The sequence below is a fragment of the Dermacentor albipictus genome, chromosome 1 (assembly GCF_038994185.2).
Source record: "Dermacentor albipictus isolate Rhodes 1998 colony chromosome 1, USDA_Dalb.pri_finalv2, whole genome shotgun sequence".
Lineage (NCBI taxonomy): Eukaryota > Metazoa > Arthropoda > Arachnida > Ixodida > Ixodidae > Dermacentor > Dermacentor albipictus.
Window position 1 is genome coordinate 178934614 of NC_091821.1, and position 18445 is coordinate 178953058.

General features: G+C 43.4%; 1 protein-coding gene and 1 long non-coding RNA gene across 4 annotated transcripts in view; one reads left to right on the forward strand and one right to left on the reverse strand.

Annotated features, from left to right (window-relative positions):
• The window catches only part of dnk (deoxynucleoside kinase), a 53955-nt gene extending 38877 nt beyond the window's left edge, over positions 1-15078 (forward strand). For 2 of the 3 annotated variants that reach the window (XM_070529972.1, XM_070529975.1), the window contains exon 9: positions 9549-12556. In XM_070529972.1, coding sequence (XP_070386073.1) covers positions 9549-9833 — 285 coding nt within the window. In that variant the 3' untranslated portion in view covers positions 9834-12556. Of the gene's footprint in view, positions 1-9548; positions 12557-12729 lie in introns of those variants that run through there. The other variant, XM_070529982.1, reaches the window with a different exon arrangement.
• Positions 1-18445, reverse strand: part of LOC139052857 (uncharacterized) — a 50676-nt gene that overhangs the window by 11230 nt on the left and 21001 nt on the right. The window lies entirely within an intron of this gene.

Consider the following 18445-nt stretch of genomic DNA (forward strand, 5'->3'; position numbering starts at 1 on the left):
CAAATACCACTACAGTCGACTACCGCAAGATGCAGAAAAAATTCCAAAACACATGCTGATTCATTTGGCAGCATTTGCCCTAACATGCCCCCAAATCAAACAAGCGCCCACTTTCTTTATGTCCGAAGCAGAAGATTAACATCTAGATAACGTTACAGCTCCTGAGAAAAGTAGAAATCTAATGCATACCCGATAATTTAGCATGAAAAATGTGCAAGGGTCTATTATGTGTTGCACATTGGCGGCCGGCTTCTTAAAGTCAACTTTGGTGCGTGATTTTTAAAGTTAGCTTCGTCGCAAGACATTCCTGTTATGCGGCAAAGCATACGGAGGGCCACGAAGGTGGTTTTGGTTTTGTACCCGATTGCACCGCATGGGCAATTTTCGGCACAATTTTCTTGAAACAAAAAAGGCGTGCACTAAAAGAGTGTTTTAGTTGAGCGTGTTTACGCTCCGCTAAGCAGCTAAGCGGAGCGGAAGCGTAAACGCGCATGCGCCGTCCGCTTAGCCGTAAGCAGGCTTGCGGAGTGAGGAACACGGTCCGCTAAGAAGCTGCCTGAACGGAGCGTGCTGCGCAGCGGTTCGGCTAGCGTTAGCATCAGAAAGGGTTGGATTGGATGCTGAAAGCAAGCGCGCTGGCTATCACGTGGCGTTCCCCTAAACAGCGCTTTATTTTTCATTGGATAAAATGGATCGGTAACGCATTACAAATGCACGTCTAGATACTTCATGGAGAAATAAGTTATATATACATATATATACGTTTTACTGTATAAGAGTGATCAATAGGTGTTTTTATTTTCTTTCATTACCCTGAATTTGGCCAGGGGGCGCTGCAACTACGAAAGGTCCGCTCCGCTACGCTAAACGTATAACTAAAACGTGAAAATTGCCCGCCACTCCGCTGTGGCTTAGCGGGGCAGCTCGGAGTGGAGCGTACCATAAAGACGCTCAACTAAAACACTCTAAAATCAGATAAATAGCATACTGAGACAATGTGTGTTAGGGCTATTGCTTGAAAAGCTTGCTAGGGCAATCCAAAAATGGGGGTTTTTAACTTTTTAATTACCACGAGAAAACGGTAGTTTTTTTTATAGGTCTTGGAAAAAAATTATTTAACACTACGAATAATATCCCAGCACACATTGCAGCATAGTATATTGTGCCTTATGAAATGCCCTTTCCAGAAACATATGTTGCCAAACAAAAAAAAATTCTAGTGAGCAGTTTTTGCTGCCAGTTGATAAAAACAATAAAAAAACATATTTACAAAAACAATAATATCAAAAGAAATCCAGAATATACATTTCAACGATAAATAACCCAGGAATAGTGTCTGAAAAAATAAATGCTCAGTACGCTGCCATTCTTTTGGTACAAAAAAGAAACTAAGACCAGTTCATCGCTCATGCCATGCGGTGAAGCAGTTCCTGGATTTTGTGAAGCATAAATGCACTCTGGACTTTTCCCACAAAACGTCTGGTTTTTGTTCAACCTTGCGGTCCTCGTAACACATTTTGCAGTTCCACCTTTTCGGCATCTTCTGAGGATCATCCGATGAGAAGTCCAAGGAACGTACTCCACCAGTTCACCTAGAGTCATGCACCTCTTCCAGGACCGATCGCTCTCAGCGTAGCTGGGCAACTACAAGATTGTGCATCCAAGCATATCCGTTTGAATTTTTGCAGATTGTCTTTATCATCTCTGCAGAGAAGAAAAGTGCAAAGAAATTCCACGCTGCTGTAAACTATCTTGCACTGATCCGTAGTGCTGAGCCAAGATGTGCTACGGGCAGCCTTCTTGGCGTGAACGAAAGTTTCTTTGCTGCCAGTGGCAGCACATTATAACCAAGCGAAGTATGCACCCTGAAGATTATCAGTAAAGCTCTCAGGTCGTGCAGAAAGATCGGCAGATAAGTGCGCATAAGCAAGGAGACCGCTCACGGCCGTAAAGAAAACTCTCCGGGGAACAGCTGCGGATGTCCCATGCTTACTCAGAACATTGTCGTCGTCAGAGCTTGAATGTGCTTTGCTGTCATCTTCGGAATCATAACTCGACTCCTCATCACTAAATTCAAGTGTGGGTGCAGCACAGTTTCAAGCACGACGCTTTTCTCGCGACCAATTGCGCGGGACGACGCCGTGGAAGCGACTTTTGATAACTGCGCCGTGACACCAGCAACACCCCTTGCCAGAATTTTACAAGATAAGCGAAACCTAAACTCTTGGAAACTGGCTGAAAATGCCAGGCCCACATGTTCGACATGCGGCGGACTTTCAGGAATACACTTTGGTGGAATAAAGTGATTCATACTCCAAACCAAAGTTCACTAGTGGACAGCTGGCATCATTTTCAGTTCGTTATCACCATTCAGCACTGTCGGACGGCAAATCCAGCGATATAATTTAATTCTTGCCTTCATCATCATCGTCATCATCACCCTATATTATGTCCACTGCAAGACGAAGGCCTCTCCCTGTGATCTCCCATTACCCCTGTCCTGCGCCAACCGATTCCAACTAGCGCCCGCGAATTTCTTAATTTCATTGATCCACCTAGTCTTCTGCCGTCCTCGACTACACTTCCGTTCTCTTGGTACCCATTCTGTAACCCTAGTGGTCCAGCGGTTATCTGACCTGCGCATTACATGACCTGCCCAGCTCCATCTTTTTCTCTTAATGACAATTGGAATATTGGCTATACCTGTTTGGTCTCTGATCGAAACCACTTTCCTTCTGTATCTTAACGTTATGCCTAGCATTCTTCATTCCATCCCTCTTTGCGCAGTCCTCAACTTGGTCTCAAGCTTCTTTGTCAATCTCCAAGTTTCTGCCCCATATGTTAGCACTGGTAAAATGCACTGATTATACACCTTCCTTTTCAATGATAATGGTAAGCTTCTATGCAGTCAGGAGCTGACAATGTCTGTCGTATGCGATCCAACCCATTTTTATTTTTCTGTGAATTTCCTTCTCATGATCAGCGTTCCCTGTGATTAGTTGACCTATAGGTAAATGTACTCCTTCACAGACTCTAGAGGCAGACTGGCAATCCTGAACTCTTGTTCCTTTGCCCGGTTATTCATCATTATCTTTGTCCCTTCTGCATATTATTCCTAAAACCCACTCTTACACTCTCTCTGTTAAGGTCCTCAATCATTTGTTGTAACTCATCTGCATTGTTGCTGAATAGAACAATGTCATCGGCAAACCGAAAGTTGCTGAGGTATTCGTCGTCGATCCTTACTCGGAAGCCTTCCCAATTTAATAGCTTGAATATTTCTTCCAAGCACGCAGTGAATATCATTGGAGAGATTGTGTCTCCCTGTCTGACCCCTTTCTTTATATGTTCCTACTTTTCTGGTGTAGAATTAGGGTAACTGTGGAATCTCTGTAGATATTTACGTAAGTGGTCTGTACTCCTTGATTACGTAATAGGGAGAGGGATACTCTACTATAGATGTGATCCATTGTAGAGTATCCCTGAAACCTCCTTGATTGGCTAAAGGCCAGTGTTAAACTTATTCTAGCAGTCGATAGACACTTCGTATAGAGAGTCGCCAGTTTTCTAAGCATTATGTCTCCTCCATCTTTGATTAAATCGACTGCCATCTTCTCCTGATGCTCTTCCCCCTTTCATGTCTTGCAAGGCCTTTCTGACTTCATCGCTAGTTATAAGAGGAGTTTCTGTATCCTGTTCATTACTGTTTCTCATCGAGGTATCCCGAGTCCTCTGGGTACTGTACATGTCAGTATAGAATTCTTTTTTTTTTACTATACCTCCGAGATTGCTGATGATATTACCCTGCTTATCTTCCAGTGCATACACCTTGGTTTGTCTTATATATGCCAAGTTTCCTTCTCACTGATTTCAGGCTGCGTCCATTTCTTACGGCTTCTTCAGTCTTTCTCATGTTGTAATTTCGAATATCACTTATTTTCGCCTTTTTGATCAGTTCTGACAGTTCAATGAATTCTATCTTATCTCTTGAGTTGGACACTGTCATTCTTTGTTGTTTCTTTATTAGGTCCTCTGTCACTTGGGAGAGCTTGCCTACTGGTTGCCTTGGTACCTTGCCTCCCACTTCAATTGCTACCTCTGAAGCCAGCCTAGCAAGGGTTTCATTAATTACCTCTATGTCATCTTCATCTCTCTGTTCTAAGGCTGCATATTTGTTTGCAAGCAGCAGTCTGAATTTGTCTGCTTTTACCCTTACTGCCTCTAGGTTGACCTGTTTCTTCTTGACCAATTTTACTCTTCCCGTCTTCAAATTGAGGTGAATCCTAGCTTTCACTAGCCTATGAACACTGCACTTTACCCTACCTATCACTTCTACATCCTACACTATGCTGGGATCGGCAGAAAGTATGAAACTAATCTCATTTCTTGTTTCACCATTAGGGCTTTTCCAGGTCCACTTTCTGTTGCTACGCTTCTTGATAAAAGTGTCCATTATTCTTAGCTTATTCCTTTCTGCGAATTCTACCAGCATCTCTCCTCTAGTGTTCCTAGAATAGTTGCCGTAGTTGCCAATTGCTTGTTCACCAGCCTGCTTTTTTCCCACTTTCACATTGAAGTCGCCCATTACTACAGTACACTGAGTTTGCACTTTTCTCATCGCTAATTTAACATCTTCATAAAACTGACCTACTTCCTCATCATCGTGACTGGATGTAGGAGTGTAGGCTTGTACTACCTTTAATCTATACCTCTCATTAAATTTGATTACGACTACTGCTACCCTCTCATTAATCTGTAGAATTCGTCAATGTTGCCCGCCATGTTCTTATGGATTAAGAATCTTACCCCGTATTGCTTCTTATCTAGGAGACGTCTATAGCAGAGGACATGTGCGTTATTCAGCAATGTATAAGCTTCACCATTTCTTCTAATCTCACTAAGGCCGATGATATCCCAAACAATTTCTTATAGTTCCTCAAAGAGTCCTGCTAAGCTAGCCTCACTCGACAGAATTCGGCTGTTAAAGGTTGCCAGGGTAAGTTTTCATTGGCGGCTTGTCCAGGTCCAGAGATTCTTAGCACCCTCTGCTGTGTCACAGGTCTGACCACCGCCTTGGTCAGGTGCTCCGCAGATGCTGGGGACTGAGGGCCATGGGTTAATTGTGGGAATCATGAGGGAGGGAGTGGCCGAATACTGCACCAGGGAGGCCAATTCCTATTCTGGTGAGGGAGTATCTTTGTTGAAGCTTAGTGCGCCTTCCTAATTTGGTTGTACCTGCATTAGTATAGCCCCACTCGCTCTTGGCATCTTTTGCCAGTGTCAGGCATCACTCCAAGCCTGAAGATGCAGTGCACTGGAGGAGGTCAAATTCAGGCTCACCATCGTCAGATTAAAAAAAAATAATAATAATAGAAGGACTTGAACTTCCAACTATAGCAACTGAGCATTTCACATAGCTCAGCTTATAATCCCACAGGTGGTGAGGCTACCTTATCGCCTAAAAGTACAGCCCAGAGGGCCCTACATGCCTATGAGACCCGTTGATTTATCTGCCAACAGCGCGTTTTGCTGATCGCCATATGTCACGCGATATAGTGTCAATTTTCAGTAGTCCTAGCACCATGGTTCCCAAATCTCACGCATGCATGCAGCCTTGAAAGCGCCTAGGTAGACGATGTATTTTCGGCTGATTTGAAGAGCACTTAAAACTTGTGTGATAAAAAAAGTAAGAAGAAGGAAAAAGGTTTTAGCACTTACCGAGATGCACAATATAGTTTCGGCGTACTTGAACAGCACTTAAAGGTAGTGTGAAAAGAAAAAAAAAGAGAGAGAAAAAGAAGGGAAAATAACTTTCAGTGCTTACTGGAAATTCACTTGTCGCATATGGATGGAGGTACACCAAACAGCTTACAGTCTGGGCTTCCTGCCTTGGGCATGTGAGAAGTCTTTCCAAACGAGACAGAATTGATACTGAAGCGCCGCCCATGGCTGAGGTGTTAGATGAGAGAAGGGTGCATTGGCAGAGACTTTCGCTCAAAGGGCAAATGCGCAGAGTGATTACAAAATTTTGATGCTAGTGTGGCGTAATCGTGAGTGGCATGCTTTTTTCTTGAGCGTGGCAGAAGGTGACAGTTACGCCTCTTACACACATTTGTTCGCAGAAAGGTCCGTCAAAAATCACAACATCGGCTGAGCACGAAAACATTAACTGATCTGGAAGTGGAGTGCCTGTACTAACTACTGGACAGACATAAGTGGATAAGAAACGGCTCCAACGTGTCGAAATTGGTGATCTAAAGCATCATTCACCGGTCATCGATCTACATAGGCATGGTAACGAAAGAGTTAATGGGAGATAATGTGTCTTCAATGCATTCACTGTCCCACTAAGCTCTGCTGAGACAGGCGCTGCCACTAAAGAAGTTGCTACAGAGATTGCCATAGGGGCCGTCATAGGGGTTGCCATAGGGGTCACCATAGGCGTCAGGCCTGTGCATGCTGACTGGTCATGTTCAAATTGTCAGTCAAAGGCGAAATTTAGTATCGAAATTGTGAAAATTTGGGTCCATAGAAATGCATGGGTACCGGCCGGGACCTTTGATGGGGAGCGAGCCAACTGAAAAATTGAATTAACTGGAGTCGAATTAGCAGAAGTCTACTGTACTGTAAAAACTAGGTAATTAAGTAATATGATGTAGGACCAGCAAAAAACTTAGAATAATACCCACCAAGAAAACGTTTGCATAGTACCAAGCTCAAGTTTGTTAATAAACATATGCAAGTGCATTGTGAATACCATCCGTGCCATCTACTAATAATCACAGCGACATCATAGGTGAGGTTATGAACATGTGTTGTAAAAACTGGGCACTTGCAGTGGGGTTGCGGTCCATGTAAGCCTGTTTCGCATGGTGCAATTATGCAACGTGAAACTCTCTGACCAGTTCTACCATTCCACTCTTGAGGGCAGTTTGTTTCAGATGTTTCAACTTCAGGCAGTTGCCTTCCGAGTTGCAAGCATGTGCTCCTGCTGCCAATATCAACACATACATCACACCATGCCGCAACACTTCAGTTGGCCAGAAGCAGCATCACTGCGAAAGTTTGCAAGTCTGCACTACACTGCATCAGTAACAAGTGTGTTGAACTGGTTTCTGTAGCAGTGCAGCTGGAATAGCAGGCAATCTGTACCATGTTAAATAGGCTTTCATAAGGAAATGAATAATGCCTTTTTGTCAGGATGGCTTCATCCCAAACAAAGCATAAAAACTATCTGATACAGCCAACACTAAAATTCAAACAGCGCTAGACGACAGGACCAGAAAGAGGAGGAGACAAACACGGAGCTGAACCACATCTATGCTAAAACCAAAGCACGAAGCCAGGTTCTCCTTCAAGAGAAACGTTACAACTGCCTCCGAGTTAGGCACAACAAACGGGTCAGCCACGGAAAGTGCTGACAAATGCTTATTGAGGTAAGATGATACCACTAATTGGCAAGTTTGGCGTTCAGAGACTATTGCTCGGAAAGGAACGCTGGGCTTATGTGTTTTTGCCGAGAAGAAAATTTCCAGCAAAGAGTGCTCTGCGTCCTTAACTTTGTTTGCCAAACTTAGAAGCCCCAAGCCTTTCAATAACGACACGGCTTCCTTCTTATTCTTTACCGGTTCCTTACTAGTCACTTTAAAATGTTTGCCTATTGCCTCAAGCGCCTTGTTTAAAAACTGTTTGGCAACAAAGTGTGGCAAACAAAGTTAAGGACACAGAGTGCTCTTTGCTGGAAATTTTCTTCTCGGCAAAAACACATAAGCCCAGCATTCCTTTTCGAGCAATAGTCTCTGAACGCTAAACTTGCCAATTAGTGGTATCATCTTACCTCAATAAGCATTTGTCAGCACTTTCCGTGGCTGACCCATTTGTTGTGCCTAACTCGGAGGCAGTTGTAAAGTTTCTCTTGGAGGAGAACCTGGCTTCCTGCTTTGGTTTTAGCATAGATGTGGTTCAGCGCCGTGTTTGTCTGCTCCTCTTTCTGGTCCTATCACCTAGCGCTGTTTGAATTTTATTGTTACCATGCAACACCAACTCGCCCAATCCGCTGCCCTTCTACAGCCAACACCATGGACAGCTCACAAGTGATGTGTCATGCATGAGAGCATGTGCCCTGGGATTGAGCCATTGCTTGGATAAGTAGCTATTCATGTCCTATTCAGTCTATTTCACATGCTGTGAGCCTGGTGTGTAAACTGCTCGAGATTGGATTGCTTTACATTATGTCTGCAATGTTCTGGTCTGTTAACATGGTAGCATTGCCAACGCACATTGCTTGCACCTGGAACAGGCGACTTCCCTCCCTGAAACACTGCTTTCTGCAGATGACAACAGGCAGTGACACAAGTTTTTTTCTTGCGCCATCGCGGCAGTAGCACGCATCCCCATAAGTGCAAGGAAATCAGCACTTTCCTCTTAAAAACCAGGCAGTTAACTGTGACAAGTGTTATACTAAACAAAGTCGATGCCAAAATGCGATTGTTCTGCAAAACTTAAGAACAGCGCAGCAAAATATTCAGAACCCTGTACATGTTCACATGCCTCCTGTGCTCTCGATCCATGTCAGTGCAAATGATGTGCGTTGTGCCCAAATAATTAATGCACACCAAATTTGTGTTAGATTGATGTGTATCTTTCAGCATACATGTTTAAATATGTTTGACAGGCCCATTTCACGTGTACGAGCTATCTGTATTTTCATATCAAGAAGATTTTCACAAGAATGAATGAAGTGTTTCGATTCGGCCGTAGCTAAAAGTCGGACACTGCGTGGTCTCCTTTGGTTGGCTGATCTATCCAGCCAAACATGGTTGCAGTATCAAGACTACTGGTTCTGCTGCTGTTCTGCATCAGCCAGTTAAACAGGGCATACTCTCATGATTACAAGCTTGAATACGGGAGTGTCATAAACTTTTTTTCATAAGTAAGGGAGTTTCTCCAAGGAAATGCACTGTAGAATAGTGGATATGCATGGCAGTGAATGTCTGTCATATGCTACCATAACTTGTTGACTCAACAAGTTAAGACATGGCCACATAGATGTGCAGGACAACCCACCACTGATTGATTTGGATTATTCAGCCCAAGCTGAGAGCCTTGTCATGAACACTTGTTGAATTAAAGTGCCCAAAATTGTCATGGAATTAAACATTTCATATGGCAGTGCATACACAATCATTAATGACATTTTCGGCATGTGAAAGGCCTCGGCACAATGGTTACCATGAACCCTCTATGTGCAAAATTGACAGCACTGCTTTCATTTATCAAGGGAGCTTTATTAAGGGAGAATTTATCAAGGGAGCATGAAGGTCACCTAAAAGATTTTCTCATAAATCTGACAACTGAAGATGAGATATGGCTTTGCAAATGTTACCCAGACACAAAGCAACAGGCTATACGCGGCGTGCACGCCGATGGCCGCGCCACTGGTGGCGGTCTTGCGCAGAACGCACGGGAGAGGAGCGAGCCGCGTGCCGTAGCACGCGGTAGTTTGTTGTGTCGCTGATAGTGCTTCTCCGTCTTATTTGTGTTTTCAGAGCAAAATAGGCAACACCCTTCGCATGTGTGGGATGGCCAAAGCTTCCGAAGAATGTCGAAGAAGAATTGTTGCAGGGTTGGGGGCTCAAATACCGGCGAAAACGTGCCGGCGATACGGTTGTAATTATTCCCCGCAAAGCTCATCAGCAGGAGCAACGGTGGCAATGGATCCTCGCTTCGGCGCGAAATTTCTTGTTCTCATCCTTTCCTTTGTCGCTTCAGTGTTTTTTCTTTTTTATTATTATTTTTTTTACTCGATTGTAGTTAAACGCGTAAGCGACTAAGTTCGTCTGCAGTGCAACATGCAGTTTAAAGGCATTTCACTAAAGTTCGGCATGCCGTTTGCCGCGTATATTGTTTTCCGCTTCTTTACCGCGTTGGGCTAGCTAGGCAGCACGACTGCATGAGCACATTGTGTTGTATGTTAAAGCTACAGTAGTTTGCAAGAACTGAAATTGTTAGTTTTATGTGGCCCGGTAAATCCTCGCACCAGCTGTCGCGCACTTCATGTTTTTACATCTATTTTATGCGTGGCTTCGCACATGTTTAACTGTTGCTAGTTGCTTTATGCATAACTCTTGATTCTTTTGAGCTGCGAGGTTTTCACCCTGCCTCGTTTGTAAAGGGTATAAATCACGCTGTGTCTTATCGGAATGACACCAAGCAAGTGCTTCTTTAACAGCTTTATTCATTTCGCCCGAGGGCATCTTAGATATTGTGGTTTTTGGGGAAATGTGTTTAGAAAATAGGTAGCTCAGGGCAAAAATTGCTAATAGTTGCTGCATATGGTATTTTTGTTCCATTTTTCGCTGATCCATTTTTCGCTGAATAGTTCGCGTCACGTTTGGTAAGTCACCACACCTTGATGCTGTCTGAGCAGACTTAACACGCCGAGTGATTTGTTTGTTTCACAACGTAGTCGCTTCTTGCAAGTGAATTTTGTACTCAACTGAATTATTTCTTATTATGCTTACGCCGCATAGGACTAAACCCGGCCTTGCCGCCAGCGCTGGATCTAATTTGACTGGCCTTTAAGTATATCATGTGGCACCTCTCTCTAGTAACATTTAAAAAAAGTACTGCAAAGTTAGTCAGGCTATAGCTTTGTACGTTTCCAAGCAGCTCCCTTAGGGAATTTAAAATTGCAAAAACTGCAGCGCGAACAGCACTTAATCGGCAGTACAGCGCTAACACGTGCTTTTATTAACCCGTGCGTTCGGTGGCTTCGTTGATTATAGTGTACGCGTTTCTATCAATAAATTCGCAGTTATTCTTCTTCAAGCTACTTTCACTACACTTATTCGGCGGCGTCACATGTATTCATCGGCAGAAAAATCACAACGGCATATGCAGACATCGCACCGTGCGGATTTGTTATCTAAGTCTGCACTAACGATGGGTGCTTATTATTGAGGTACAGAAGCAGCATTATGGCAAGGGTAGAATTTTAAAAAAAAACACGGTCGAGACATCGCATTAGTCAACGAAATTTGTCGGCTAGTTTACATGAGCTTCACTTCATGTAAATGGTCTTCATGGCATTTGTCTGCGGGACGCACCTGGCACGTATGTGGACCATGTTGCCCCAAACACCGGTAACACCTTGTTCATACCCGCTGCCACAGAGGTCTGCGTCTTCCCTACAGCTGTCACCGCAGAAGAAGCAGTCTGGCGCCCGAACAAAGGACAAATCGCAGCCACGAACTTCAGTCACCCTTGCTGCAAAGCGTTGTCGTCTGCTACTGCTCCCGCGCGTATTGTTGGAAGCGCCCGCTAGGTGGCTATCAGTGGCGCCTCTATAGGCGGTGCACGAGGCCTGTACAATGGAGGCATTCTGGTACCCCCCCCCCCCCCCCCCCATCTTTACCTGTACTTCCAAAAATTTACAATTTGGGGAGAAAAGTGATGGTGACGATTTTCTGAAATGCAAAGAGGATCTTTTTGGTTGATTACTTGGAAACAGGAGAATATTACGCCAACATTCTCTGAAAAATGCATGTGGCTATCACAATAATTTAAGAATGATGACAATAAGCGTCCTCCTCCTGTACAATTCCTCAGTTCGTAAATCTCTTTTTGCCCAGGCTGCTATTTGAGAGTGTGCTTTTGAAGAACTTGGCCATTCACCCTACAGACATGATCTGGCCCTCAGTGGCTTTTATTATTATTATTATTATTATTATTATTATTACTACTATTATTATTATTATTATTATTTTCATTGTTGTTGTTGTTCCCAAATCTGAAGAAACACCTCACGGGAACAATTAAGGTTCATTGACTTGAACGCACTGCAAACTGCCACAAAGCAGTGGTTTGGTTAGTAAGATTAAAGGTGGTGCTTTTTACAATGCATAGGAAGCATTCCAGGCAAATTGGAGAAGTGCACAAGTGTGAGGTGGGATTATGTTGAAAAGTTTTATTTTTTTGCAACCTTCTGGTAGTTTTCTTATGCAAATTACAAAACTTACTGATCTCTCCTCGTACCTGTCAATGACAGCAGTAGCCTTCATTGCATCTAACTGCTATCACTGACTTACGTGCAGTGATTGAATGCACTTTCTTATGCGCTCGCCTCAAAATTGTCAACTAGTGGTGTGCAACGTTTGCAGCTCCCAATTTCTGTATTTTTATACTCGCAGAAGTTCTAAACATAATCAGCTGTGCAACATCTTTTTTTCTCTGAACTTGGGAAGTTCAACATTTTACTTGCAAAACAAGCTTTGTTTTCACGATAACCTTTTCTTGTGCTAGTTGGTTGAAACTTTCTGATGCCATTGTACACATCTAAGGGAGTAAGCAAAGAAACTACTGCATGTGAAGTTTTGGAAGCCTTTCATATGGGAAAAGAGGCTCATAATGCATCAGCGATACTTCTGTGTTTATTTATAAACGAGATTCGTTTACTCTTTCTTTTTTATTAGCAGTAGTTAACCACTGTGCCTGCACATTTTATTGTACATTTTGTTCTGGCTTCCGGGAGGCTAATAAATCAGTTGTAAGTGTAGTGCCCGTGGTGCCCAGTTTTCTGTTCTTTGTGTCTTATTTCATTTGCGTTACAATGGCTTCATGAAGCTTTGTTTTGTCTCAAATGATTGCTTCGATCCTAATGCGATTTCTAATCAATTTCCTGATTTTTTTTAATTGCATGTTTATTGCTAAGTGCTTTGTTGTGTGCAGGTGATAGACGCTAACCAGGACTCCATTGACATCCAGCAAGAGTTTGCACAGAACTTGCCCGACATTCTGGGCCAGCGCCACTTAAGTCATGCCCCGTCAACTCAACACCCTGTGTGACGAACTGCATTCGTTGATCTCAGGGGCCCCATAATGCAAAACTAGTCCAATCTGTTTTTATTCCTAATCTGCCATTAGCCCTCCCTGATAGGTCAGAGTTGTTCGGGTCGAGCCCATATGGGTGGGTATGACACCCATATGGGCAGAGCCTGAGCCATTTTGACCTATTATGGATGGCTAAAGGCCAATTTGAAATAAAAATAGATTGTAATAGTTTTATGTTATACTGACCCAGGTTAGCCAAGTTAACCAGGCAGGCTTAGTCTGGCATCTGCTGTTATGTTGCATTTTGCACTGTGTGTTTGTTTGTTAAGCTGATCAACATGGGCAAATGCATCTCAAAATTATGTTGTAGATGGAACACAACAAAGTTTTAATTGGTAGCCAGCATATGATGGTTTGTGTTAGCAACTTAATTTTGCAAGCAGCAGTGTACTTCCCCCATTCCTACTTTGTGGTATGTTGCTGTATACTGTGACAGGTGAGCATAACAATACATGGTCCATTAGTTTTCTGCTCATCATTAATTTGAAAGTATTTCTTGCAGCACTATCTAAAATTGTGCTGTAAAACAGTGTTTCATGCCACATAAATATCATCACAGAACAGGGGCTTTGTACTGAATTATGACTCGCTGCATACTATGACATCTGAGCCTTGTGCCTCACTGCACAAGGCTCAGATGTCATGCCACTGTGTTACTGTGTTGTGTTATTGTGTTCAGTCTAGTGTAACTTGTGTAAGTACATACCTATTCCCTATCCATTCGGCATTCTTAGCATCAAAGGAGGAAAAAAAAAATGTTCTCATAATATGTATAAGCAGACTTGCCTGAAGTCGACCTCTCCTTCTTCACACCATGGTTTCTGATGAGGGGAAGTGGCTTATACTTATTTTAGTGTAATACAGTACCAGCACCTAATCTTTAAAGAGTTGCTTTTAGATAATTTGGTTCGAAATTCTGACTGCAGGTGCAATTTCTTTTGGCAGTATATGTACACACAAAGCTAATCTTTTATGCCTTGTTCTGCAATCATTCACTACCCTAGTCTAAATTCACTAAGGTAATACTTTGTGCTTTATTCCATGGCTATTAGATGCCACTATTTCTTAATACAAGGTTTGCTGCTGTTGATGCATCACCTAACCTGTGCATCTAGGTAAGGCAAGAACATTTAGTGCAGAAGGTGAGTCAGACGTGTTGGTACTGCAAGTTTTGTTTAGTGTATATATAGTGTATCGTTTTATACCTGCATTAACTGAAAGGCTGGAACGCTTTGAATGGTCCTGTGTGAGATTAAGGCATAATGTTTTCCTTAGATACGCTCCTGCAGTGTATATAGTTCAGCTATGTTGTAGAAGAATTTGGGAGTTGTTTATGGCGCTATACAGAAACAATGTGAAAACAGCAACTAATGTGAACCATTAATCAAATTGAAAGTTGTATGTGTGTACTATAATGACAGCTATATTGGTTGCAATTACACTTGCTTTCAAAAATGTGCTGCCTTCATTGTGGCCGACATTAAAGGAGGTGTTAACATCCTTTACAAAATGTGTGTGATTCTGGCTTTTGCTAAACTTTATTGCCAAGTATGTATGTTGAAAGGTCTTTCTGAGTTTGAAAAAAGCTTTACTCTGCTTTGTCCTAAGGTATGCTGCATATATTGGCGTTATGGATTTTATTGTGGTGTGCTATACTTTTAAAGTGTACCTAATAGCATAATGCCATTATTATCAACATAATTTGGACATTGTCAGCTACGTTGCTGAACTGGTGCCTACAGTGTTGACGGTGCCTACAGTTATTATTTTTTAAAAGTGTTTTTCATTTCATTGTAGAGTCATATATTCAAAGAAGTGGTAAGTTTTCATGCACTGACTTTTAATGCATTGGCATTAGGAGTGTCAACGTGGAAAAAAGTGTATGTGTGTGTGTATATATATATATTAGAGTGTACTGGAATACGGTTCAGTGGGACAAGCGGCTGGGGCGGCGCAGGCTTTGTGGTGAGGCGTGCGATGGCGAAAAATACTATGGCGGCGCTGCATCGAACTGGATAGGGCCGCATCAAGGTCACGCTGTTGGAAACTGCTGGCGATTTTGCTCGGTGGGGTCGTTCGTACTGCTTTGCGCGCTGCTGTTTGTCATGAGACCGCCCAATGGTGTTTATAATTGGATATGACATGTCTTTATGCCTTAGGAATATATGCCTTTCTTTCTCTTCTTTATTTCATTTTATTGATTTTTAATGCTGCTCGGTGACTGCGCGCGTGCATTGCAGCCGCAGTGTCGGCTTTCATTCTACTTGAAGAACAAATATTTTTCTTGTTCTTCAAGCAGTATGTATCCCTCGTGTGTATTTTTGCGCATATAGTTTTTCATCAGTAGGTCTTGCGAAGCGCAGCTGGAAAAAAAACATATATAAAATGTCCTGCTTGCCGCTTCAAACAAATAAAACATATCGGCCCCATTCGGCGCCCTGTCCTCAGATTTACGGGAAGTACTCTGATAGAAAAAAAAAAAAAAACGCCAGTGCAACATATCATTCATGTTTCAGTCTTCCTCGCGTAACAGAACTTGTCCTGACACTGTTGTTCATATTAACGTCCAATAATTGCCTTGATTCCTTTTCTTGGAAAGTGTATTGGTTCACCTGGGGCTGGTGCAGCTTTTAAAAGAAATACTCTTATTCCGGATGGGAGTTCTGACTTTTTCTATCAGTAAATTTATATTTTATAATTTTTCTCTTGCATAAATGTCTTGGAGATATATGTCTATGCACCCTTAGATTTACCTAGAAGTGCATTGATCATTTGCATCTCTTTGAGTCACGCAGTTAATGAACCTAGTTTATTTCACTATAATATTGTTTTCTTTGAACATTGTCCCTGATCAATATTCCACCTACAAGAAACGTGCATCAAATGACACAATATCAATAATGTTTTCTTATGTAGCTTCATGTTGCAGATAGGTGGCCTCTGTGGCAAAAATTATGTGTTACATGTAGAAAACAATTAAAAACAGCAGTTCACCTGGCTAAAACTACAATTGGTACCGGCCGACAAGAGTCGCGGGCACACCAATGCAAGTAAAACCATAAAAAGTTTTACTGTACAGACTTTTTGCGAGAAAAGCCGAGCGTCCGCCAGCGTCCATGCAACGAACGCGGGCTCACTAGCAGACGACGCACTAGACAACGACAAAATCAAAGACGTCGTGTTGTATAACACATGCCTGAAATATATATACGTGGAAAAAATGTGTTAATCGAAATTTGCAGTAGAAATAAAGCACTATTATAAGAGTGCATGCGAGCAACCGGTCTCAGGGCCTGCAGCAAAATTACGTTGAATATGCCGCGAGGCACGTCTCCACCTGTATCCAGTTCCCTCACAGTGCCCTCGCAAAATTTTTCCACACGCGGCGCCTCAGCGAGAGAGCGCTGTTCGGCCCACGTGACCATAGTCTAGTACACTCAAACATATATATATATATATATATATATATATATATATATATATATATATATATATATATATATATATATATATATATATATATATATATATAGTGTAACTGATGGAAGTCTGCTCCGGACACCGTCAGCTGGACTTCGCCCCTCAAAAAGGCAGGACGTACGTCAAGTGAGCTCCTGAACAACACTTTGCAATGTGGTGACCGCAGCTTAAATCATGAATCCGCAACCTCAAAGAGGTACAACATAATGCCTTAACACATTTCTCTCACATTTACTGCTGAATGCCACTAAATTTGTTTCTGTAGAATTCTTTTTCTGTAGATTTCACATTTATGCTGCATAATGAAGGATTTTTGTACTGAGCAGCAGCAATTATAGATGTTTCTTCATCATAGTTTTTAAAGCTACGACATTGTGTGCTGTATTTCAATTGCTTTAGAAGGCGCCTATTTGAAAAAGCACCTCTTTATGTACGAGGCATAGTAACACTTTTAGCACTGCCCATGCTTGTGCTTTTGATGCTGCAAATCATTATTATATAATATTACGCTCGTAAACTGAAGCTAAGCCACCACGTATTTCACAGTAAACAAGTCATGCCTCAACTACTCTTGGCTCTTGTACAATGTCACCTAGCCTCAGCTGCAAGAGCCTGGGGGAACAGTTATGAATTGATAATCTTTCAAGTAATAATTGTTCCATTTTGCTGGTGCACTTATGGCATCATATTGAGATGCAGTGTTCTTCAGTCTCTTTTATATTGTTACGTAGGAAGACACCGACGAAAAGCTATTTACAAGTATATTTACAAGGCTATACGCCGCAGTTGACCAAGAGGCAACAGCCCGCGCTAGCTTCCAATCGTCGTCTTCGTCTTCTTCCTGCGCGGCTCTTTGTCATTGGGAATACTACCCCGTAGCACTACCCCCGGCGGCAAAAGCGCCGTCCCGGAGCGACTAAAGGCTGGGCTCTGAAGCAGTGTAGTAGCTCTTGAGCCTACTGACGTGCACAACATCACTAGACGCCAGAGTAGATGACGAGGTTGAGCTCACAGGAGCAATTTCATAAGTCACAGGAGTCACCTGGCGCAGCACGCGGTAGGGCCCTGTGTACCGCGAAAGGAGCTTTTCGGAAAGTCCAACGTGACGACAGGGCGACCACAGGAGCACGAGTGCACCAGGCGAAAACTGTACGTCACGGTGGCGGGCGTTGTACCGACGCTGCTGCGTGGTTTGCGAGTCCGTCAGTCGAGCACGGGCAAGCTGGCGTGCATGATCGGCGAGGGCGATGGCGTCGCGCGCATACTCGGTTGTTGAGGTCGCAGCAGGAGGAAGTACCGTGTCAAGGGGCAAGGTCGGTTCGCGACCGTAGAGTAGATAAAATGGAGAAAATCCGGCGGTGTCGTGCCGGGAAGAATTGTAAGCAAAGGTGACGTAAGGAAGGGCAACGTCCCAGTCGTGGTGGTCCTTCGAAACGTACTTGGACAGCATGTCGGTAAGAGGACGGTTTAAGCGCTCTGTCAGGCCATTGGTTTGAGGATGGTATGAGGTAGTCAGCTTGTGTTGAATAGAGCAGGAACGCACAATGTCGGCGATAACTTTCGAGAGGAAGTTACGACCACGGTCAGTAAGCAGCTGTCGCGGGGCGCCATGCACTAAGATAATGTCACGCAAGAGAAAGTCGGCGACGTCAGTGGCGCAACTGGTAGGTAGAGCCCGCGTGATAGCGTATCGGGTGGCGTAATCAGTTGCGACGGCTACCCATTTGTTCTCAGAGGATGACGTGGGAAAGGGACCGAGGAGGTCTAATCCAACACGAAAAAACGGTTCCACAGGGACGGTGATCGGCTGGAGATGACCGGAAGGTAGCACCTGAGGTGTTTTCCGATGCTGGCAGGGATCACAGGCAGCAACATAGCGTCGGACGGAGCGAGCAAGACCAGGCCAATAGAAGCGGCGGCGGACGCAGTCGTACGTGCGGGTTACGCCAAGATGTCCTGCAGTGGGTGCGTCATGCATCTGAAAGAGCACAGTTTGTCGTAGATGTTTTGGTACGACAAGAAGAAGATCAGGGCCATCAGGGAGGAAGCTCCTTCGGTACAGAATGCCGCCCTG